Source organism: Zonotrichia albicollis, unplaced genomic scaffold, assembly GCF_047830755.1.
Source record: "Zonotrichia albicollis isolate bZonAlb1 unplaced genomic scaffold, bZonAlb1.hap1 Scaffold_254, whole genome shotgun sequence".
Classification (NCBI taxonomy): Eukaryota; Metazoa; Chordata; class Aves; order Passeriformes; family Passerellidae; genus Zonotrichia; species Zonotrichia albicollis.
The window spans coordinates 1,924,135-1,945,756 of record NW_027428428.1 but is presented as its reverse complement, the minus strand read 5'-3'; the positions used below and the strand labels follow the sequence as shown (position 1 = coordinate 1,945,756).

Below are 21,622 nucleotides of genomic sequence, written 5' to 3'. Positions count from 1 at the left end.
TCAGCAGGTCCCCAGCTGCTTCCTCCTAGATTCCAGGGGCTGTTCTGCTCCCTGTGCCCTTCCACCAGCTCAGGAGAACTCTTGTCCCAAGGATAACCTGTCTTATTCTTGAAAAATGAGGCAAAGAAGTGGTTAGGTACCTCAGCATTTCCCTCATATTTGGTAACCCCATCTCCCCCAATAATGAATGCACATTGTCCTTGTACCTCTATTTGTCATTAATTTATTTATAGAAACCTTTTTCTTATCCCTCACAGAAGTGGCCTGGTTTAGTCTTAAGCTTTCACCTCTCTAATTTTCTTTCTGCATAACCTTACAATATCCTTAAACATTTCCTGAGTTACCTGCCTCTCTGTCCAAAGGTGATGCACTTTATTTTTTCCCCAAGTTGCTGCAAAAGGCCCATCACATACAGAACGCCACCTGTTGGCTAAAGTACACCTCAGAGGAGGAAAATACAAGAGTCTATAAATGAAAAGAGGGAAAGCAAGCTAGGAAAGTAAAAGAAGAAGAAGAGGCTGGGAAGGCTAACAAAAACTGGGACTCCCTTGACCACCTACCTCCCTCCTACCCTTGCAGTACCTCAAATCCTTCCTCCAATTCCTCTTTCTGTGGACCCAGTTCCTCCTCCTCTCCCAGCTGTCATTCCTTTACCACCTCCTAACCCAGTTACACCTCCACCACCTTCCCCTCCACCCTCTCCTTACTCTCTTTACCCTTCACTACCGTCCCCTTACCTCTGCCATCTCATGCACCCCTTATTCACCAGCAAGTTCCTGCTCTGCCTCCCCCACCACAAATGAGAAGCCAAAAAACGTCTCAGAATCTCATGCCCAAGAGTGCAGTTACCCAGTCAGCCGCCACAGCTGATGTTGTAACACCTGGTCCAAAGTGGCAAAAGTGAAAAATTGTTCCTCCTCAGAGAAGTTCTCATGGGCGGGGTGGCCAGTGAGATTGGATTTGTAAACGCTCCCTTGACTGCGTCCAAAGTTGGAAACTTAAGAAAGAACTGTGAAATTTAGTGGAAGACCCAGTAGGAATTGCAAATCTAATTGATCCATTTTTAGCCCTAATATTTATACATGGGGAGAATTGAACTCCATCTTTAACATCCTATTTTCCCCGGAAGAGACTCGATTAATACAAACTGAAGGAATGAAAATTTGGGAGTGAGAAAACCAACCTGGGCCCCCAGGTGACCAAAAAATGCCTTCAGTGGAGCCTGACTGGGACCCTAATCAAGAAGAGGGGGGAAGGAACATGAGAGGTTACAGGTCCCTGATGACCAGAGGGATAAAGGAATCAGTCCCTAGAGGGAGTAATACCAGGTTAGCGTTGGACGGCACCCAGGAAAAAGACAAGACCCCAGCACCATGGCTTAATTGGCTAAAGCAAAACTTCCAGATTTACTCTGATGTTGACCCAGATAGCCCAGAAGACCAATCTCGGGTTCCCTGCAGTTGGGGATGACCCCAAGAATCCTTTTTTCCCAGCCTGATGTTTCCAAGAAGGAGTCTGAATTCTTTGGCTCTGGTTTCCAAGGTTGTTTATTGTTTCTTATCTATAACATTTTTTCTCTGGCCTGCTGAGATCTTTTCAGCAGGTCAGACAGAGGCACACTCTCCATCCCAGGGCTGGTGTCTACGATTTATCCTATGAACTATGTGTACTTTATTTATCATTATTTTCCAATACCTGAAGACACACAGCAGGGGACTTTCAATCAAAACAAATGCACCTTTTATTGCATGCCCATAGCAAATGTAACAGAAGGATTAGAAAGGCGATAAAGGACAGAGAGAGAGAGAAAGGAGGGTTGGGTTGGGGGAATAGCTACCAACAGGGAGATGAAATCCTTCTGGTCTGGCCAATAGATCCATCTGGTAACGTCGGGGATGTTATGAACAAAAATTAAGTTAATATTTTTTTTGTGAGAAAGAGTTACAGGGACGCAGCCAGGTCTCTGTCTCTGCCAGAATTCTTAGTGTTTTGTCATGGTAATCACGAGGCGTTAGAGCTTATCTCCTCTTTTGTATTAGTAAAAGGCCTGGCTGGGTGGGGTAGATGGCCCTTCCCCGAGGCAGCGAGCTCTTCCAACATAGGGAAGACACCTGAGAGGGTGGACGGGGTTATGCAAAGTGACTCCAAAGACCAGATAGCTTTGTGAGACCACGACTTGAAACCCACAGAGAAAACCCCAAAAACAACGAGCCAAATAAGAATTGAGAGACTAAAGTGGTGTCTGGACATGAGGAGCCAGTTGCTGAGCCTGCGGAGATGCAGAGTCCCTCTCGCCCTGAGCAGAGAGTCGACCCAACGCCGGGACCAGGTAGCTGAGAAGCTGAAAGAACCAACATCTGACGGGGGACACCACGCCCTAAAGGCTCCCACGAGGACTGGTTCCCCCGGCTCTGCCTTTAGTGGACAGAGCTGCGCATATCCTCCTCCTCTGAGCCGCCCTGGGAGACGCGACGGGGACTGCAGCCCTGCCGAGCTGCCCAATCCTGAGCTGATCACTTTTAATAAAGGCATTAAAAAGGAGAAGAAGTCTCCTGGCCCTGTTTATTTCAGCTGGGGGCGCTCGTCCGGAATAGCCACGCCGCAAGAAGACTCAAGACTGGCCATCTTGGACTTCAGGACAGCTGGCTACCAGGACCAGAGGGATCGGCTCGGGACCAGCGACACAGAGGAGCACCGGAGCACCAGATTGGTGAGAAAGCCAGTGGCGGGAGCTGGAGACGTGCGCATGTGTGCGTGAATGAGATGGAGGCCGGCAGCCGGACCTTCGAAGTGAGAGCAGACCTCTCAGTACCGCGTTTCCGAGCTTTCGCGAGAAAGCCGGCTGGAAACAGGGGGAAGCACGTGGAATTAGAGTGAGTGAGTCTCCCAAGGGGGAATAAAGGGCCCCCCCTCTCCGGGCGTGCGGAGGGAATATTTGTATGAGTGGCACGCACCCAAAATAGGTCCTGACAGAGGGAAGTCAGGCAGATTTGTCAGTCCCGAGAAGGATTCGGGTAGCATTTGTAAGTCTCAAGAAGGATTCGCATAAGATTTTGTCAGTCCCGAGAAGGATTCGGGTAGCTCATAAGCCCTGCAGGCAAAAGTAAGTCCTGACACAGGAGTCAGGCACAAACCCCAGCGAAGGAGGCTATGGTTTGCTTTTAAGTCCTGATACGGTGAAGCCTAAAAATTGGCGGGTTAGGCAAACTAAAAATCAGGCAGTTGTTTCTCCTGACTGAGGGAGTCAGGCACAACCCGGATTCTTAGCCCTAGGCATCGTGTGTTCAAGTCCCGATAGATGTAAGACCTGACGTGGGGAAAGTTGGGCAATCAAGAGATTGGGCAGTTGTTTCAGTATAAAGTCCTGAGCATCAGGCAGAAATTTGAAGTTCAGTGGAGGAGGCTGAAGCTCCTCAAAGAAGGTTCTTTTTGAAATTACCAGTCAGTAAAGGCATCTTTGGGACGTTTTTACTGTTGAGACCTGTAAAATGGGAGGGTGTAATAGTAGAAAGACCGGTAAGAGACTGAGGTATATACATCCCAATAGTCCCTTAGGAGAACTGTTAGTAAAATGGGATTCTATAAAGGCCACGGAGGGATTAGATAAAGCGAAAATGATCCATTATTGTATGAAAGTGTGGCCAGAATTAGAGATACAAGGAGGATGGCCTTGGTGTGGGACAAAGGATAAGTGGATGTGCCAGCTATTAAATAATTATCTGACAGCTCGAGGGGATACTGATCCTGAGCCATTATTGTATGTAGCCTGCTGGTTAAAGAGCACTGTTGGGGATGAAGGGGTGCAAATTTGTAAGGTACAGAGGAAGAAAGAGGAGAATGAAGGAGGGGATGATAGGACTAGTAAAAGATGGGATCCCCTGGATTATTTGCCTCCTTCTGCCCCTCCACTTTATAATCCTCTTCTTCAAGCACCTCAAATGGCAGGTCCGGTTCTTCCCCCGGCTGCCATCTCACTACCACCTGCTCAGACTCCTCCTTCTATCTCTTCAGCTTCCGCTATGATAAACCCAGTATCCCCTCCAGTTCCTTCTGCACCACCACAGGTGCCTACTCCACCTGCTGCATTCTCCACCCCTTCTCCAGCTCCACTTAATATCCACTCAGTCTCTTCTCCCCCTCCTATTGCTGTCCCTTTACCTCCTCCTAGTTGGGACACAAATGCCTCCTCGCCCGATAAACAGCTATCAGCAAATACACCTGCTGATGGGCAGAAAGCTCAGGGTAACCCAGATATCCCTCAAAGTAGTTTGGCATCTGAAGATGGGCCGTACTGTGGTACCAGATCCAAGACCTCCAAGGCAGGGAGACTCTTTCCCCTCAGAGAGGTTCCTATGGGAGGAGTAGTGGGAGATGTTGGCTTTGTGAATGCTCCCCTAACTGCTTCTGAGGTGAGAGGATTCAAGAAAGAGTTGGGGCATTTAGTTGAGGACCCAGTGGGCATAGCCAACCAAGTGGATCAATTTCTAGGTCCAAATATCTACACTTGGGGGGAGATGAATTCCATCCTGAGTATATTATTTTCTCCAGAAGAGGTTCAGATGATTAGGGAGGCTAGCATAAGAATTTGGGAGAAGGATAACCGTCCAGGACCCCAGGTGCCATCAGGTGAACAGAAATTGCCACTAACGGATCCCAGCTGGAACCCTAACCAGGAGGAGGGGAGGAAGGCCATGATGGAAAAAGGTCTTTGATAATACGGGCGATCAAAGAGTCAGTTCCCAAAGGAACTAACACCCAATTGACATTTGAGGGTACACAGGAGAAAGATGCAGCTCCTGCTGCCTGGCTTAATCGCCTAAGGCGGAACTTCCAGTTGTACTCTAGAATAGACCCAGAAACCCCAGAAGGTCAAATGCTACTAAAAGTCCAATTTGTTACCAAATCTTGGCCTGATATAAGGAGGAAACTGGAAAAGATGGAAGAGTGGCAAGCGAAGGACATAAATGAGTTATTTAGAGAGGCATTGAAGGTGTATTTAAGGAGGGAGGAAGAAAAGGCAAAGGCAAAGGCTAAGATCATGGTTGCTGTAGCTAGGGAAAGTGCAGGGAGGGCGGGTACACCACCAGGAGGAGGCAGAGACAGGCCAGTACTGGCAGGTGCACGAAGGATTGAGAGACATCAAGTCCCTTTGAGAGGACGGAAGTGTTATTACTGTGGAGAGGCAGGACACATCAGGAGGTTTTGTAGAAAGCTCAGTCTCGATGAGGCAATAGCCAGGGAACAAGATAATTTAGGAAGGATTCTTAAGGGGGAGGACTAGGGGTGCCAGGGGCTTTTTAATATAGGGGACCCAATGCAACATCTAGAAGAGCCCTTGGTAAACTTTGAGGTGGGACCCCTAAATGAAGAATTTGAATTTTTGGTTGATACCGGAGCAGATAAGTCCTGTCTCAACAAAGTAACATCTGAAGTTAGACAAAAACCAGCTAGGCAGAAAGGATATCCAATACCACCAAAACTGGCCAGTAAGACTTAACTTACTATAAGTGGTGTGAAAGTAAAAGGTACCTTATTGTTGTCTTGTTGTGTGTGTGAGAGTGAGTCACAAGCAAAGTCAGCCTCAACTTCCCAGGCAGGTGGGAAGGGGGCAGTGGGAGTGTGTGTGTGACCTGCAAACCAGGCTTGTGTCCCCCGGGCGGGTGGGGGCTGTGACCAAAGCGTGTGTGTGTGACCTGCAAACCAGACTAGGGCTCCCCAGATGTGTGAGGGAGCCGTAGCTGTAAGAGCGTGAGTGACACGCAGGCAGCCTCACAGGTGAATGTGCACCAGAGGCAACCAGAGTCTGGGCCCTTCCAAGAGGCCCAGAGATACTGAGACCTGTGGGCCAACCCCAAGGTGAAGGGGGGCTATAGGGACCCGTGATTTTCTAGCAATAAGTTTGTGTCTTAAAGGTGTGGAGGAGTGTGTGAAAGTGAATGAGAAATGAGAGAGTGAATATAGATGAGTTAGAATAGAGGTAATGTAGATTGTGCATTACAAGTTTTACCACATCTCCTTAGAAGGAAGTGTATTGTGTAAAAGAATGGTGTAAGAAAAAAAAAAGGGAAAAAGAAATAAAGTGTAAGGGGTTGAAAGAAGTATTTAAGCTGTAAGTAAAAGTAAGAAACAGAAGCAAGAGATAAATAAATAAGATCTTGAAAACAGAACAGAAAACCAGTGAATTAAATACACAGAAAAAAATAGGAGAATAAAAGTACTTTGAGAGTTAAGCTAGCTGAGAAATACAACTCCTTGCAAAATACAGAGTATGTAGAAGTTGATGAGAGAAACATACAAACTATGGAAAAAGAGAAATTACTGATAACATTAAACAGAGAAGCTGAGTTTTGATAAAATCATTAACAGTAGACCATTAATGCCTGTGTTTGAAAGCCCGTTCCAGGTATTCTTCATTACTAAGACGGTTGGACTCACATCACTCTCACCCCTGGTATTGGACCAGGATTCAACACCAAGTTTTTCCTTCTGGCATTCTGGTATTGGACCGGACTCCACCCCTGTCTCCGTCTGGCACTGGGCCAGACTCCCAGTTTCTACGTCTGGCATTGGGCCAGACTCCCAGTTTTCCCCTCTGGCATTGAGCCAGAGTCCACACCACTCACCTCCGGGCACTGGATATGGATTCATCCACATCACAAGTTAATTCACCTGGGTATACTGTGATTTAAAGTTGACTCTCAGGAGGAAGAGTCAAAAAGACTGAACTGTATGGGAAAAATTGGTATCAGAGTTCTAATATTCCTTAAAATGTTTCAAAACTGTTTTGTGTAAATTATGTTGGTAAAAAGTTTAAGGCTGTAAATAAGTAATTCTAGTTTAAGTTCCCCAATATACTTCTAAAGACTCCAGGTTAACCCTCTACAGAACACTCCCCTGGGGGGGAAACTAAAATTTGTAGGGAACAGACCAAGAGAGGCTTAACCAGAGAAGCGGGTAAAAGGGACTCTAAAGAGCTTGGAAGCTTCTCCTCAGTAAAATTCCCCAAGAGGCAAGGCCGGGTGGGCAGGCTGTGCAAGATGACCCATACCAGACTCTTGGGAAGGGTAGTAATGATGGCTCTGATTGCTGGTGTTGCTCAGGGGAGCCCAGCTGAGCCGTGCAGAGAGTGCTACCAACCCCGCTATGAGGAGGAAGTGAGCTCCTTGTCGAGAGTCCACATCAGTTCTAACCCTGATGGTGTTAACCTCTCCCACTTGGTCCTTTATCAGAAAAATAAGAGAATGTATTGGATAGCCCAGAATACTGCCACTTTTAGGCAGCCACTCCTAGGAGAGTGCCCTATAGAGGAAGCCTGGTTTTGCTTTGAATGTGATGCTGCTGAAACAAGCTCAGCAGATCTAGTAAAAAGCAAAGAAATTGTGAAAATGGTAAGAAAAATTGTTTGTTACAAGTATTTATATGAGTGTACTGGAAAAGAGATAAACCCCTTTTGGAACACATTTCAGGGGAGCTCTAAACCCCTAAGTTTGATCTCAACTGGCAACTGCATTGCTAGGGTGATAAAACCAATTTTCTTATTACCAAAAGAAACTGGATCAAGTTTGGGAGTTCCTATATATAATGATTTGGGAGAAATTAAACAAAACCGGGAAAGTGAAATAGAAATTGAGAAAATCCAAAATAGTAGAAGCCAAGTTCGGATCCCAAAATCTGTGTTGAACAAAGTCATCCGGCTCCAGGCAGTATTAAAAATAAAGAATTCAATTATTAGGGACATTTCAAACGAAATAAAAAGATTGGCATGTGTAAATAATCAAGATCAAACTCCTACACTTGATCCCAGTGGGTGGGAGAATTTAGAGATTTTCAGAAAATATGTATGGGAAAACGTGGTTTTTCTCGCTGTGTGTGTACTTGGAGGATTGCTCTTTTTACTATGCTTATTTGTCTGTTTTAGTAAAACAGTATTGGCTGTACAAACCAATCTGGAAAAACCAAGAAAAGTAACAAGGTTAAGTAAGCATGATTACCACAGTGCACAAGAGATTTATAGTAGATTCAAAACAAAAAATTGTGAGTTGATGCGAGCTTAAGAATTTAAGCTCGATCAAAGAAAAGGAGGGGGGACTGTTATGAACAAAAGTTCAGTTAATATTTTTTTGTGAGAAAGAGTTGCAGGGACGCAGCCAGGTCTCAGGCGCTGCCAGGATTCTTAGTGCTTTGTTATTGTAATACCGGGTCGGTAGAGCTTATCTCCTCTTTTGTATTAGTAAAAGGCCTGGCTGGGTGCGGTAGATTGCTCTTCCCCGAGGCAGTGCTCTTTTACAGCATAGGGAAGACACCTGAGAGGGTGGGGGGGGGTTATGCAAAGTGACTCCAAAGTCCAGAATGCTTTGTGGGACCCCGACTCGAAATGCAACGAGAAAACCCCAAACACAACGAGCCAAATAAGAATTGAGAGACTAAAATGATGTCTAGACATGAGGAGCCAATGGCTGAGCCTGCAGAGATGCGGAGTCCCTCTCGCCCTGAGCAGGGAGTGGTCCCAACGCCGGGACTAGCCACCTGGGAAGGTCACAGGATTAACACCTGACGGGGACACCACGCCCTAAAGGCTCCCATGAGGACTGGATCCCTGACTCTGCCCCTAGTGGACGGAGCTGCGCATATCCTCCTCCTCTGAGTCGCCCTGGGAGACGCGACAGGGACTGCAGCCCTGCTGGGACGCCCAATCCTGAGCTGATCACTTTTAATAAAGGCATTAAAAAGGAGAAGAAGTCTCCTGGCCCTGTTTATTTCAAAAGACAATCAGAATTTGCTGTTTAAAAATAGAGAGCAAACTTTTTTTAGCTTATTTTTGTGAGTTATATTAACACACCTGAGTTTTGTTTGAGCTTTATAGTATATAGAATTCTTTTTTATATCTGTTGTATAGCATATCTTATAATTAGTGATAGCCTTTTTGGGTTTGTTTCCCTAGTTTAGATCCCTTGTAAGAGAAAAACCTTACTAACTGAAAATACTGTTTAGTTGTTAGAATTGTCTATTTTTGTGTTGCAAAGAATGTGACACACTTAACCCATAGAACTTTTCTTTTTTTTTTTTTAATAAAAACAGGGGAGATGTTGGGAATTTAGTTGTTAAAAATAAAAAAGTATAAGATCATAGATAGTTCCAAATTTTGCAGGTGTGAGATAATGTGTCCATGATTTTCTTAAAACATGATAAAGAAATGGACAGTGAGGCAGGAGAGATAGAGAACATAGTCTCAAAGGAATGTGGATGAGTTAATGCTATAGTTTAACCAATATATTGCTTGGCTTACAGAATATTTATAAGCTTATTATTTGTTGTATAAGTGTTTGATATTTGTTCAATAAAGTGGGCCATGATGAACCAATTGGTGTCCTGGTCCCCTTCCTTCGACACTGAGGTGTGTGCTGGAATTGAATGCCCAACATTGCTCATTCTGTGATTCGGGGAACCAGCCACAGAGCAGTTGTGAGAGCCTGGGAATAATGGAATCAAGGGGCCATCGCTCCATTGCAAGGATTCTGGGAACTGAGGGAACAATTGTGACACTGTGGTGCCCCATGGAACCAAGGGTCCCTGGTGACACTGCAGGATCTTGTGTCACCAGGGCTCCATTGTCACATTGCAACACCAAGGAATTCATTGTGGCACTCTGAGGCCTCATGGAACCAAGAAGCCTCTTTGACGCTGCAGGGCCTTGTGGAACCATGCAGAGCATTGTGACAGAGCAGAACCTGGTGTCATGATGGGCCCATTGTGACACTGCAGGGCCCCATGGAACCAAGAGTCCAGGGCTGCTCCTCAGGGACTCCTGGAAAGAAGGTAACATGTTTGATACCATGGTCGCCCTTGGGACCAAGAGGCCATTGTGACGCAGTGGAACCAAAGAAAACATTGCTGCACTGCCAGACCTCATGGAACCAAGGATCGATTGTGACACTGCAGGGCCTTGGTGGGGCCCAAGGATCCAAGGGACTTGGTGACACTGGGAGGGCTCATGGAATCATGGAGACCATTGGGACACTCAGGGGCCTCATGGAATCATGGTGATACCAATTTGTCTGGGAGTGTTGATCTGCTGGAGGGTCCTAGACAGGCTGGATCTAGGGGACAAATCCAACAAGGTGCGGTTTAACAAGTTCAGGTGCTGGGTCCTGCAATTTCACCACAACAACCCCTGCAGCACTACAGGCTGGGCACAGAGTGGCTGGAGAGCAGCCAGGCAGAAAGGGACCTACAGGGACTGATGGACAGCAGGCTGGACATGAGCCAGCAGTGCGCCCAGGTGGGCAAGAAGGCCAATGGCTCCTGGCCTGGATCAGGAATGGTGGGGCCAGCAGGAGCAGGGCAGAGATTCTTCCCCTGTGCTCAGCACTGCTTGGGCAGCACCTCGAGTGCTGTGACCAATTCTGGGCTCCCAACTTAGCAAGTACATGGAGGGGCTGGAGCATGTCCAGAGAAGAGCAACCAGGCTGGGGAGGGTTCTGGAACACAAGTCCTGTGAGAGGCAACAGAGGGAGCTGGGGTTGTTTATCCTGGAGAAGAGGAGGCTCAGGGGAGACAAGACAGTGTCAGGGCACAGGTTGGACTTGATGATCTCCATGGCCTGTTCCACCCTTGCTGATTCTGGGATTCTCTGAATCCACCCTTGGAGCAGTTGCAGGATGAGCACTGAGCCTCCTCTTCAGAAGCTCCAGCAGCCCAGGTCCCTCAGCTTCTCCTGCCAGCCCCAAAGCCCATCCTGTCAGTCCTGCTGAGCCTCTGCAGCTCCTCCTCACTGCCCAGAACAGGGAGCCCCAGAGCCAGACACAGCAGCCCAGATGTGCCCTCCTGGCCTGGGGTGCCTCTGGCAAGGGAGCAGCACCAGGCACTGCAGGAGCCTGCAGACAATTCCTGCAGCACTTGTAGGATGATCCTGCTCCCCAAGGGACGTTCCCATGGGGCCAAGTCAGGAACTGCAATGGGGAGTGGGGCCAGAGAGGAAAGGGCAAACAGGGATGGACTGTTTGCAGGGGAGGAAACAGGGGTGGGCAACAGGAGAAATCTGGACCAGGAAAGAGGAAGGAAAGCAAAGGTGAAGCAAAGGAAATGCTCGGGGCAGTTAGGGGGTGGCTGCCAGGCAGCCCTGGCTCTGAGAAACAGCACCTGCAGTAGTGGGATAGGAAACTCCCAGCTGATGGGAACAAACTTTCTGGATGACTGCAGAGGCCAGGACAAAGCTGAGTGGTTTCCCTGGTGTCCCCCAGCCCTTGCTGGCCCCAGGGGCTGATGGCATTTGTGCTCCCTCAGCTTCATGTCCCCACACCAATAGCATGGGGGTGCTCTTGCCTGCTGTGTGCAATGCAAACAGGGGCTGCTGAGCCAGTGCTGCCGTGTCTGTGCCTGCAAGGATGGGGCACCGGTGTGAGCTGGGGGAGAGGCCAGGGCTGCAGAGGGGGGATGTTGTTGGCAGCTCCATGAGGAGCACTGCCACCCCCAGGGCTGTGCCCGGCCCCGAGAGCACTCAGGCCCTACAGCAACACCAGGGCCACCAGGGCAATGGGGAAGGGCACGGCAGCAGCACTGGCAACACCAAGTGCTGCTGCTGCTGGGCACAGCTGCTGGGCCAGCACTGATCTGCCCCTAGCTCTGCACACAGACATGGCTGCTGCAGCTCCAGAGAAGGCAACAAAAGGGCATCTCTGCAAAAAACTGCTGGGAGATCTTTTAGTTACTTTAAAGGCACCAAGAGCTCATTGACAGAGTTTGTGGCCACAGGGAAGGTGGAGAGAAACACAATGAGAAATGGCAAAAACAATTATATTTATTAGTTAACAAGATTAAAAAAGTAAAATAAAAAGAGAAAGAACCTCCAAAATGAAAATAACAAGAAGGATCAAAGATCACTTTCATTTCAAGTGATTTGCAGAAACTGGCCAGCAGTTTATTGTTTCTGAAACCATCCAGTCATCAGTTTCCACACTGCAGCCTTGAGCTCCTGGTTTCTCAGGCTGTAGATGAGGGGGTTCAGGGCTGGAGGGACCACTGAGTAGAGAACTGACAGGGTCACATCCAGGGATGGGGAGGAGATGGAGGGGGGTTTCAAGTGAGAAAACACAGCAGTGGCGATGAACAGAGAGAGCACAGCCAGGTGAGGGAGGCAGGTGGAAAAGGCTTTGTGTCGTCCCTGCTCCGAGGGGATCCTAAGCACAGCTCTGAAGATCTGCACATAGGTGAAAACAATGAATACAAAACAACCAAATGATAAACAGGCAGTAACAGCAAGAAACCCAAGTTCCCTGAGGTAGGATTTAGAGCAGGAGAGCTTTAGGATCTGTGGGATTTCACAGAAGAACTGGCCCAGGGCATTGCCATGGCACAGGGGCAGGGAAAATGTACGGGCAGTGTGAATGAGAGCATTGAGAAAGGCACTGGCCCAGGCAGCTGCTGCCATGTGGGCACAAGTTCTGCTGCCCAGGAGGGTTCCATAGTGCAGGGGTTTGCAGATGGACACGTAGCGGTCGTAGCACATGATGGTCAGGAGATAGTATGCAGCTCCAATGAAGAACAGAAAGAAAAAGAGCTGAGCTGTGTCACAATGACTGCAGAGGCCAGGACAAAGCTGAGTGGTTTCCCTGGTGTCCCCCAGCCCTTGCTGGCCCCAGGGGCTGATGGCATTTGTGCTCCCTCAGGTTCATGTCCCCACACCAACAGCATGGGGGTGCTCCCCCTGCTGTGTGCAATGCAAACAGGGGCTGCTGAGCCAGTGCTGCCGTGTCTGTGCCTGCAAGGATGGGGCACCTGTGTGAGCTGGGGGAGAGGCCAGGGCTGCAGAGGGGGGATGTTGTTTGCAGCTCCATGAGGACGCTCTGGGACGCTGCCCTGGGCTGTGCAGCGCACTGGGGATGGATCAGCCCCTGCTCTGCTGCTCCTTCCCATCTGCCCCAGGGCCCTTGCAGAGCCCCAGCCATGCTGTTTGCCCCCAGCCTGCCCACGGCCAGCCTGGGGCTGCTCATGGGGCTTTTCTGTGCTGAGCATTGGCCTGGGTGTGTTCTTGAGAGAGCCTGGGCAAGGAGCCTGGAGCCCCCAGGCCCTGGGCTGAGGCGTCAGCGCTTCCCCAGCAGTGCCCATGGCCTGTCCCTGCTGCAGCCCCGGCACTGCCACCCCCAGGGCTGTGCCCGGCCCCGAGAGCACTCAGGCCCTGCAGCAACACCAGGGCCACCAGGGCAGCGGGGCAGGGCCAGGGCAGCAGCACTGGCAACACCAAGTGCTGCTGCTGCTGCTGGGCACAGCTGCTGGGCCAGCACTGATCTGCCCCAGCTCTGCACACAGACATTGCTGCTGCAGCTCGTGAGGAAAGGGCAACAAAAGGGCATCTCTGCAGGAATCTTTGCTGTGAGAGATCCTGTATTTCTTTTAAAGGCAGCAAGAGTGCAGCCCCCATTGATGGAGTCTGTGGGAAAAGGGAAGGTGGAAAGAAAAAAAATGAGAAATGGTATAAAGCGTGATATTCCTTTGTGGACAATGTGAAAAAACTAATACAAAGGGAAAAAAGAAAAAACCACAACCAAAGAAACTAGAATTGTGAAAGATGTTTTTTAATATAAGTGAGTTACAGAAATTTTCCAGCAGTTTAATGTTCCTGAAACCATACCGTCATCAGTCTCCACACTGCAGCCTTGAGCTCCTGGTTCCTCAGGCTGTAGATGAGGGGGTTCAGGGCTGGAGGCACCACCGAGTACAGAACTGACAGGGCCAGATCCAGGGATGGGGAGGACATGGAGGGCGGTTTCAGGTGAGCAAATGTGGCAGTGCTGAGGAACAGGGAGAGCACAGCCAGGTGAGGGAGGCAGGTGGAAAAGGCTTTGTGCTGTCCCTGCTCAGAGGGGATCCTCAGCACAGCCCTGAAGATCTGCACATAGGAGAAAACCATGAACACAAAACAACACAATGCTAAAGAGATGGAAAACACCATGGACCCAATTTTCCTTAGGTAGGAGTGTGAGCAGGAGAGTTTGAGGATCTGTGGGATTTCACAGAAGAACTGGCCCAGGGCATTGCCATGGCACAGGGGCAGGGAAAATGTATTTGCTGTGTTCAGCAGAGCGTTGAGAAAGCCACTGGCCCAGGCCGCTGCTGCCATGTGGGCACAAGCTCTGCTGCCCAGGAGGGTCCCGTAGTGCAGGGGTTTGCAGATGGAGACATAGCGGTCGTAGCACATGATGGTCAGGAGATAAAACTCTGCTGACATGAAGAATATAAAGAAGAAGAGCTGAGTAGCACATCCAGTGTAGGAGATGTTCCTGGTGTCCAAGAGGGAATTGTGCATGGCTTTGGGGACAGTGGTGCAGATGGAGCCCAGGTCGCTGAGGGCCAGGTTGAGCAGGAAGAAGAACATGGGTGTGTGCAGGTGGTGGCCGCAGGCTACGGCGCTGATGATGAGGCCATTGCCCAGGAGGGCAGCCAGGGAGATGCCCAGCAAGAGGCAGAAGTGCAGGAGCTGCAGCTGCCGCGTGTCTGCCAATGCCAGCAGGAGGAAGTGCCTGATGGAGCTGCTGTTGGACATTTCCTGTCTCTGGCCATGGGGACCTGTGCATGGTCTAAGGACAGTGCCGATTTAGAGGACATATCTGCAACCAAAATCACAGCCTTTTCCCATACATCCTCCTCTGTAACACTAGACATCCTTTTGTCTTCATGAGTTCTTCATAAGCAACCCCAGGACTGTCCTGGTATTCTTGTTTATAAATCCTCAACATTTCTGCTGCCCTCAGAGAGAATAGAGTAAGTTCTTTGAGGTGAAGTGATGAGTGGAGAATGGGGGGAGGTGGTCTGTCATTCTGACCTCTTCAGAATTTTTCTGGGTTTTAAACTTTCTCCAGGGGAGGATGATCACCTTCCCATTCTTCCCCTAAAAAAGTCCCATGCACTGCTGAGAGCGGATGTTACCACAATAGCCCAGCTCTACCTTTGTAGCCAAGGACTCACATTGCTCATTTCACCAACCCAGCAGCATTTTCAGTGTCAGAACACATCTGCATTTCCTCATCAATCTTTTAATTCTGAGATGATGTAGGACAGTTTGCAGCCTGGATCGGAGCTCCCAGCCTGGACTGAAATCTCAGGGAGACTTCCAAGTGTCCTTATGATGGCATTGGATTAAGGGAGATGCAGCTCCTTCCCTGGCTGCCCTGACAGCATTGCCCAGAGCCGGGCACTGGGGACAGCGTCACCCTGAGCCAGCTGTGCCCCCTGCCAGAGCCCCCAGGGCCGGGCAGCTGCTCCCAGCCCTGTGCTCTGCAGAGGGAACTGAGCCCGGGGCTGCAGAGCTGCCCCACGGCTCTGCTGCAGCTCTGCCTGCACAGGAGGGGCTGCACGCCTTGGAGCCCCAGCCCTGAGGGCAGAGGCTGGGCTGGGGCACAGGAGGGAGGGGGCTTGTTCAGAGGGAGGGGCTGCACTGGAGGGGATCCTGTGGGCATCTCTAAACTCTCCCCGCCACAGCATTGCTGGGTTTTGTTTTCTCTCATTCCCTGCTTCCTGCAGATTTTCCTCCTGCAGGTGTTTCCCTGTGCCTGATCTCTCCCTGCCAGCACTCACAGACCCCAAATCTCTGTTCCCTCTTATTGGCCTGACAGAACCCTGCCTGTTTGCAGGGCACTGGCTGGGGGCAGGTTCTGTTTGCAGCTTGGAGAAAGGACAGCTCAGACTGAGTCTGATGGCTTCAGCAAAGGTGATGCTGGTGCTGTCCATGAGCAGAGTGGCTGAAAGCACATTAGGGATCTCCTGTGAACCTACTGATCACTGAAAGGAACAGTTCAACTGTCTCTGGCACTTGACAAATTTCATATTAAATACATCACAGTCAACATTTAATATTCATCTACACTACCTTTCATTTTGCAATACTAGGAAACTGACTAAAAAGTCTTAGAAAAATTCATCATTTTAATCAAAATCCTTAACTTGGGAATATTCTATGAGTGACCAGAAATCCTCAGCATGTCAGAGCTTCACGAGCATTTCCTCCCTCCCACCAGAAATACCCAGAGTTGTACTCACAGTCTGTAGGCATTGGGATGCTCCGGCTGCTGGAGATCATTCCAGGAGCTGCAGCTGCATTGTCCTGCAGCCAGAGGTTCCTGTGCCAAGGGCTGGCAGTGATTCTGCCCCAGGCACTTCTCAGCACCTTCCCAGCCCTGACTGATTGAAGCTCTCTGTGCCTCTGTGCTGTGCCTGGGGTGGCTGCAGGCAGTGCCCCAGCCCTGCTGGGCTGGCAGAAGAGCTGCTCATCAAGAGAAATGTGCTTTTGAAGCTCTTCTTGGTTACCAGGAGCTGCCTCTGTGCCAGGAGCCCAGCCCAGCTCAGCAGCACAGACACAGCACAAGGACTTTAATGAGCCTCTGGGGCTTTGTGCTCAGGCCCTGGACATCAGTCCCTGAGAGGGAGCTGAAGAAACCTCTCCAGAACCCCAAGGCAGAATCCAACTCAAAACTTTCTTGGACTTTTAATGCGTCCCACTGCTGGACACAACAGAGAAAGTGTCCCCAGGCCCCAGGCAGAGCAGAGAACTGGAGGCAGTGATGACAGGTGGGGACAAAGAGAAGCCAAGTCTTGGTGCCCTGGGGCACAGCAGGGTCTGTGCCACCAAGGGCTGGGAGGAGACACCTTGTCCTGAGGCACTGGGGCCTCCTGGCACAGCCCCAGCCAGGCTGGGCACTGTCAGCCCCTTGTCCTGCCCTCAGCATCCCCCCCTAGCCCACATCCCAGTGGCATCAAGGATCTGCTGGAAGGAGTCCCTGGGGAGCCTTGCTCAGGAATGGCCCTGGGGGCTCCTGAATGCTCCCTGCAGGGACTGCAGGTTTTTCAAAGAACTTTGTGTTTGGCTTTTGCCTTGGAGTCTCTGAGAGGTTTGTGCAATCATGGCCTCCAATTATCTGCTGTAATTAGTCCCTGGAGAGGCTTTGTCAGTAACGACATTCATTGGGACTCGTTACTACTTCAGGGTACTTCAGTTATTTTAAAGTACTTGGTGTTTCCCTTTTGATAAAAACTCTGTGATAAGTTTATGCAATCATGGCCTCAATTATCTGCTTTAATGAGTCCTTAGAGAGCTTTGTACTGACACTCAGTAGGGCTCATTAACACCTTGAGATACTCAAGGTTTTTAATGTACTTTATGGATTTAAGATTACTTCTAGGTACTTTTAAGGTGTTTCCTTCTCACACTGACTATCTGAGAGATTTTTGTGCTTTCCTGGCCTCCAGTTCTCCCCTCCAAGCAGTCCATAAGGAGCCTGTGTTGGGTATCCTCCCCTTTTCTGTTTTACAGCGAAGATGGAACTGGAAGAATTTTGTAAGACTTTCAAAAAGCATCCAAAACACATGGGAAAATTAACAATACAAGAACAACCAGTAAGGGAGTTAAATGTCCTGTTTTAGCTCGACATCATCCAACCTTTTAGTCCCTTGGATTGGAAGAGTTTATTGAACCAGTCTTTGTTTTCCACTTGAAGCTTCTTGAACCCTCCCTTCAGTACTTGAATGCTCTTTTGGATTGACTCGCTGTGGCTGGAGAGGTTCATGCAACACATGCCTTCAGAGTCTACACAGCCATGCCCATGTGCTCAGAGTAAAAAGTTTATCGCTGTTCTGCAAGGTGGCATGTCTGATGGTCTCTATGTCTGAGAGCAGGCCACTCAATGTGAGGGAGGTAGCATTGTTTTGCTTACTTAACAGGCACCCAAGATGGACTAATTGTTCTAAAGCTGTAGCTGCAGCCACCCAAGGCAGTCCAAATTGGGGGTGCTACCAATCCAATACCTGGATTGAAGCTTTCAAAGCCATCTCTTTGATATCACCCAATACTTTTCTGGGGATACCTGCTGCTTGATCATCTGTTAGGCTGTGTTGTCCCTCTCCAGCTAGATGGTTGATTGTCAATTCTGCCCTTGCCTCATTATTAACATAGTCATTGCTATTAATTGATTTAGTATACACTTCCATCCCCTTTCCATCCCCCTTCCCACAGGGTGTATTCTGCAGGTGACAACAACACGGTCATAATATATTTTAAATCATAGGAGGTTGAGACATTTGCTGCAAACATGGCACTCATTAGGCCATTAAAACAAGGTAAGTCCTTCCTATGGTCTTTAGCTGCCCTGCACAGATTCTTGATTTCCCCTCAAACCGGTGGCTGATACCTGGGATTCTGCCCCCTTCTTTCATAACATGCGGGGGCAACGAGGAGTTTTTAGACTATTTGCCAGTCTCCTTTCTTAAGTGTTTCTTTCCAAATCCTTTCCTAGAAATCTTCTGTGGTTGAGGGGCAAGGTGGCTCTGGGGAATTGAAACTCTCTTCTGGGGAGGAAGAATAACTTGGAACAGAAACATTTGGATTAGAAATAGTGTGACAGCTGGCCTTAATATACTTGACCATGTGGGTTATATTGTTGCCAGACAGTGAGGCAAAGGGCACTACATTTTGTCAGGGGTTGGGAGGAAAGGCCTTGATTTAGGTTGGCCGACTTCAAGGGTGGAGTTCTGGAGGTATTGACAGTGGATTGACCGTGGGGGTGTGACCCGCAGTTGTGGGGGTGGAGTCCGGAGGTTCGTTCAGGGCGGAAGAGAAGGTTGTGGTAGCAGGAAGGGGAGGACCCAAGATGGAGGCAGGATGGTCGGGCTCCCAAGCCACATTCAGGCTCCTTCCATCTTGAGTCTCCAGGGCATGATGCTCCAAGACTGCGTGGCCATTGCCATCTTGGACCATCGTGGAAGGTCTGAGAAAGGCAGGTTTGAGCGGAGGTCCTGAGTTTGGAGTGACTCAGGGTGGTGTGGAAGATGGGGAGCATTTGGGATGCAATGGGGTCTGTTTTGATGAAAAATTGTACAGTTTAACTCCCATTGAATCCCAGAATTCAGTGGTATGAATTTCATCAGCAGAGGCATGTGGAAAATTTTTAATGATCCACTTCATAATTGATTTTAATTTGTTCTTTGAAAATACTCTGTCATGATCAGTGAGAATTAAAGCATCCATATATGCTCCTTTCTACTTTGGACATCTGGCTGCCCATTTTTCTCTTTCTCTGCCTAATGTGGAAGAGACACCAGAACACCCCAAATCAATTATTGGAGGTGGGTGCATATTGTAAAAACACAGTGGCAAAATGGACAATAAATGTCTTGCATTTCCCCAAACCCACTTGCAGTCCTATGCAGGTGAAACCGTCATTGTCCCTGCTGATCCTAGGCAAGGTTCCTTGAAGTAAGGATGAATCCACCAGGCCTGGCACAATCCAAAACCCCAGGGAGCACTGGCCTATCCATCAGCTAACCCCAGCTGACATGACTGACACAGGGAGCCCTGAATGTCATGGTCCCTGTTCAGGCACCAAATGTCCCAATGAGGGTGGCTGCGACAAACCTCTCTGGTTCCCTGACTTCAGGGCAAGGGTGGTGAAAATGAAAAGAAGCAGGATCAATGGAGTTGTTTAAAAGGAACTTTAATAACAGGGTGAAAAACAATAAACATGGAGTAGTCACTAACAGTATGAGGGACAGGATCCAAAGACCTGAGACAAAGGGGAAGCGACAACCTGTACACTTGGGGGTAGAACCCTCTAGAACAATAACCCTATAGGGGAAACAAGTAACCAATAGGGGAGTAGAACTTGGAGAAGTTAGCATAACAACACTAAAGGCTTATTGAGTAACTGTCAAGTTCACCCTAAGTTAAACTAATCATTCCCAGCGCTTGAAACTCATGCCCAATTCTTTTAGGGTAAAATCTGGCTGACTCTGAGTTACAGCTGGGCTAACTACCACAGCTCTACTTTGCAATGGCCCCTTAGGACCATGTAGCCCAACAGAGCCTCAGTGATGTCTTTGGTTCCACAAGGCTCTACAGTGTCACAATGGTCCCTTGGATCCTTGGTGCTCTACAGTTTCACAATGGCCCCTTCATTTCACAAGGCTCCCAAATGTCACATTGGTTTCCATAGGAAGGAAACCACGGAGCCCCATGTTTCAGGAGCTGATGAACAGCAACCACCAGAGGCCAAGGCAAGCCTGACCTGTCTGTCCTGGCAGGTTTGCATGGAGCAACCCTTGGATATTTGAAATTATGAATGCGGAGTCCTAATTTCAGACATTTGTGCCTGAAGAAGAGGAATGTTTTTCTTCCATAAAAAGAAAAGCAGAGAGCCCTTTCCAGTGTGTGGAGAACAGGTGAGTGCTGCCCCTCAGGAGTCAAAGACCAGTCAGACCTGTCTGTCCCGGCAATTTTTGTCTGGCAACAATCCTTAGACACTCAGAAATTTGGATTTTGGCCATGGATGCCAGGAAAAGATGGACAGTTCTTTTCCATAAAAAGAAAACCCCAGAGCCCCAGTGTTTCAGGGGCAGATGGGAGTGGCCTTCCACATTCCAAGGTCAGCCAGACCTGTCAGGTGATCCCTGGGAGGCCAAGGCAGCCACACCTGCTTCACGTTCCCTTTTCTCCACAGGGAGCAAGTAGCTGCTGGCAGTGTCATAGCAGCTTCTTGCTTCCATGAGGCCTTGCAATGTCACAATGATTTTCTTGCTTCCATGATGTCCCATGGTGCCATAACGGCCCCTTGATTACACAAGTCCTTAAGGATCTTATTGGTCTCTGTGGTTCCACAAGGCCCCACAGTGCCATAATGATTTATTGTTTCCATGAAGCCTCACTGTGTCCAATGGCCCCTTGGTTCCATTGGGGCCCAGTAGTGCAACAATGATGTCCCTGTTTCCACAACTTCCCATAGTTTCAGAATGGCCCCATGCTTCCATGAGGCCCTGCAGGGTCACAATGTTCCTTTGGTTCCGTAGGGCCCCATAGTGTCACAGTGGTCTCCATGATTCCGTGGGGCCTTGCAATGCCACAATGCTCTCCAAGGATCCACAGTGCCTCGCAGGATCACAATGGCCCTTTGGCTCCATGAGGCCCTGAAATGCAACAATGGACTCTTGGGTCCACAAAGCCCTGCTGCTTCACACTGGGCCCGTGGGACCATGTGGTCCAACAGAGCCACAAAGATGTTCTTGGTTCCACAAGGTCCCACAGTGTCACAATGGCCCCTTGGGTCCATGGTACCCTGCAGGGTCACAATGTTCCCCTTGGTTCCACAAGTTCCTACAGTGTAACAGGTTCCACAAGGGCCTGCATTGTCACCATGGCTCATTGGTTCCACAATGCTCCGCAGTGTCACAATGGTCTCTATAGAAAGGGAAAAAGTGAGCCCCAGTGGTACAAAGGCAAATGAGAGGGAGTCACCAGAGGTCAGATCTAGCCAGACTTGACTGTATGGGCAGGTTTTGTCTGGGAGTAACCCTTGGGTATAGAGAATTTTAGATGCAGAACCCCAACTTTGGCCATGGGTGCCTAGACAAGAAAGAAAGTTCTTTCCCATACAAATATAAGCACATGTGCTTCACGGTCAGATGAGAAGTGGCCCTTGACTTGTCAAATTCAGGGAGACCTGTCAGACAGCCCCCAGGAAGCCAAACCAGGCAGACCTGTTCCATGTTCCATTGACTTCATGGGTCCTCACACTGTCACAATGGTCTCCTTGATCCCATGAGGTCTGGCAATGTCACAATGGCTTCTTGGTTTCATCAGCCCCAA

At 49.1% G+C, this 21,622-nt stretch overlaps 1 protein-coding gene and 1 long non-coding RNA gene across 3 annotated transcripts in view; both read right to left on the bottom strand.

Annotated features, from left to right (window-relative positions):
• Positions 1–21,622, bottom strand: part of LOC141727738 (uncharacterized) — a 667,665-nt gene that overhangs the window by 615,509 nt on the left and 30,534 nt on the right. The window lies entirely within an intron of this gene.
• LOC141727852 (olfactory receptor 14J1-like) lies at positions 5,052–14,539 on the bottom strand. Its single transcript, XM_074534133.1, has 2 exons — positions 13,628–14,539; positions 5,052–5,147 (listed from the first exon to the last, which is right to left on the bottom strand). The coding sequence occupies exons 1-2, from the start codon at positions 14,537–14,539 to the stop codon at positions 5,052–5,054; spliced, it is 1,008 nt and encodes a 335-aa protein (XP_074390234.1).

What these genes read in the sequence shown, in the direction of transcription:
- LOC141727852 (XM_074534133.1), bottom strand. Translation starts at nt 14,539, where the DNA reads ATGTCCAACAGCAGCTCCATCAGGCACTTCCTCCTGCTGGCATTGGCA. An exon ending in CAGTGTGGAGACTGATGACG is followed by an intron (nt 5,148 to 13,627) that starts GTATGGTTTCAG and finishes GTCCTCTCAAAG; the next exon opens with GGACTTGATGTCTCTCAATC.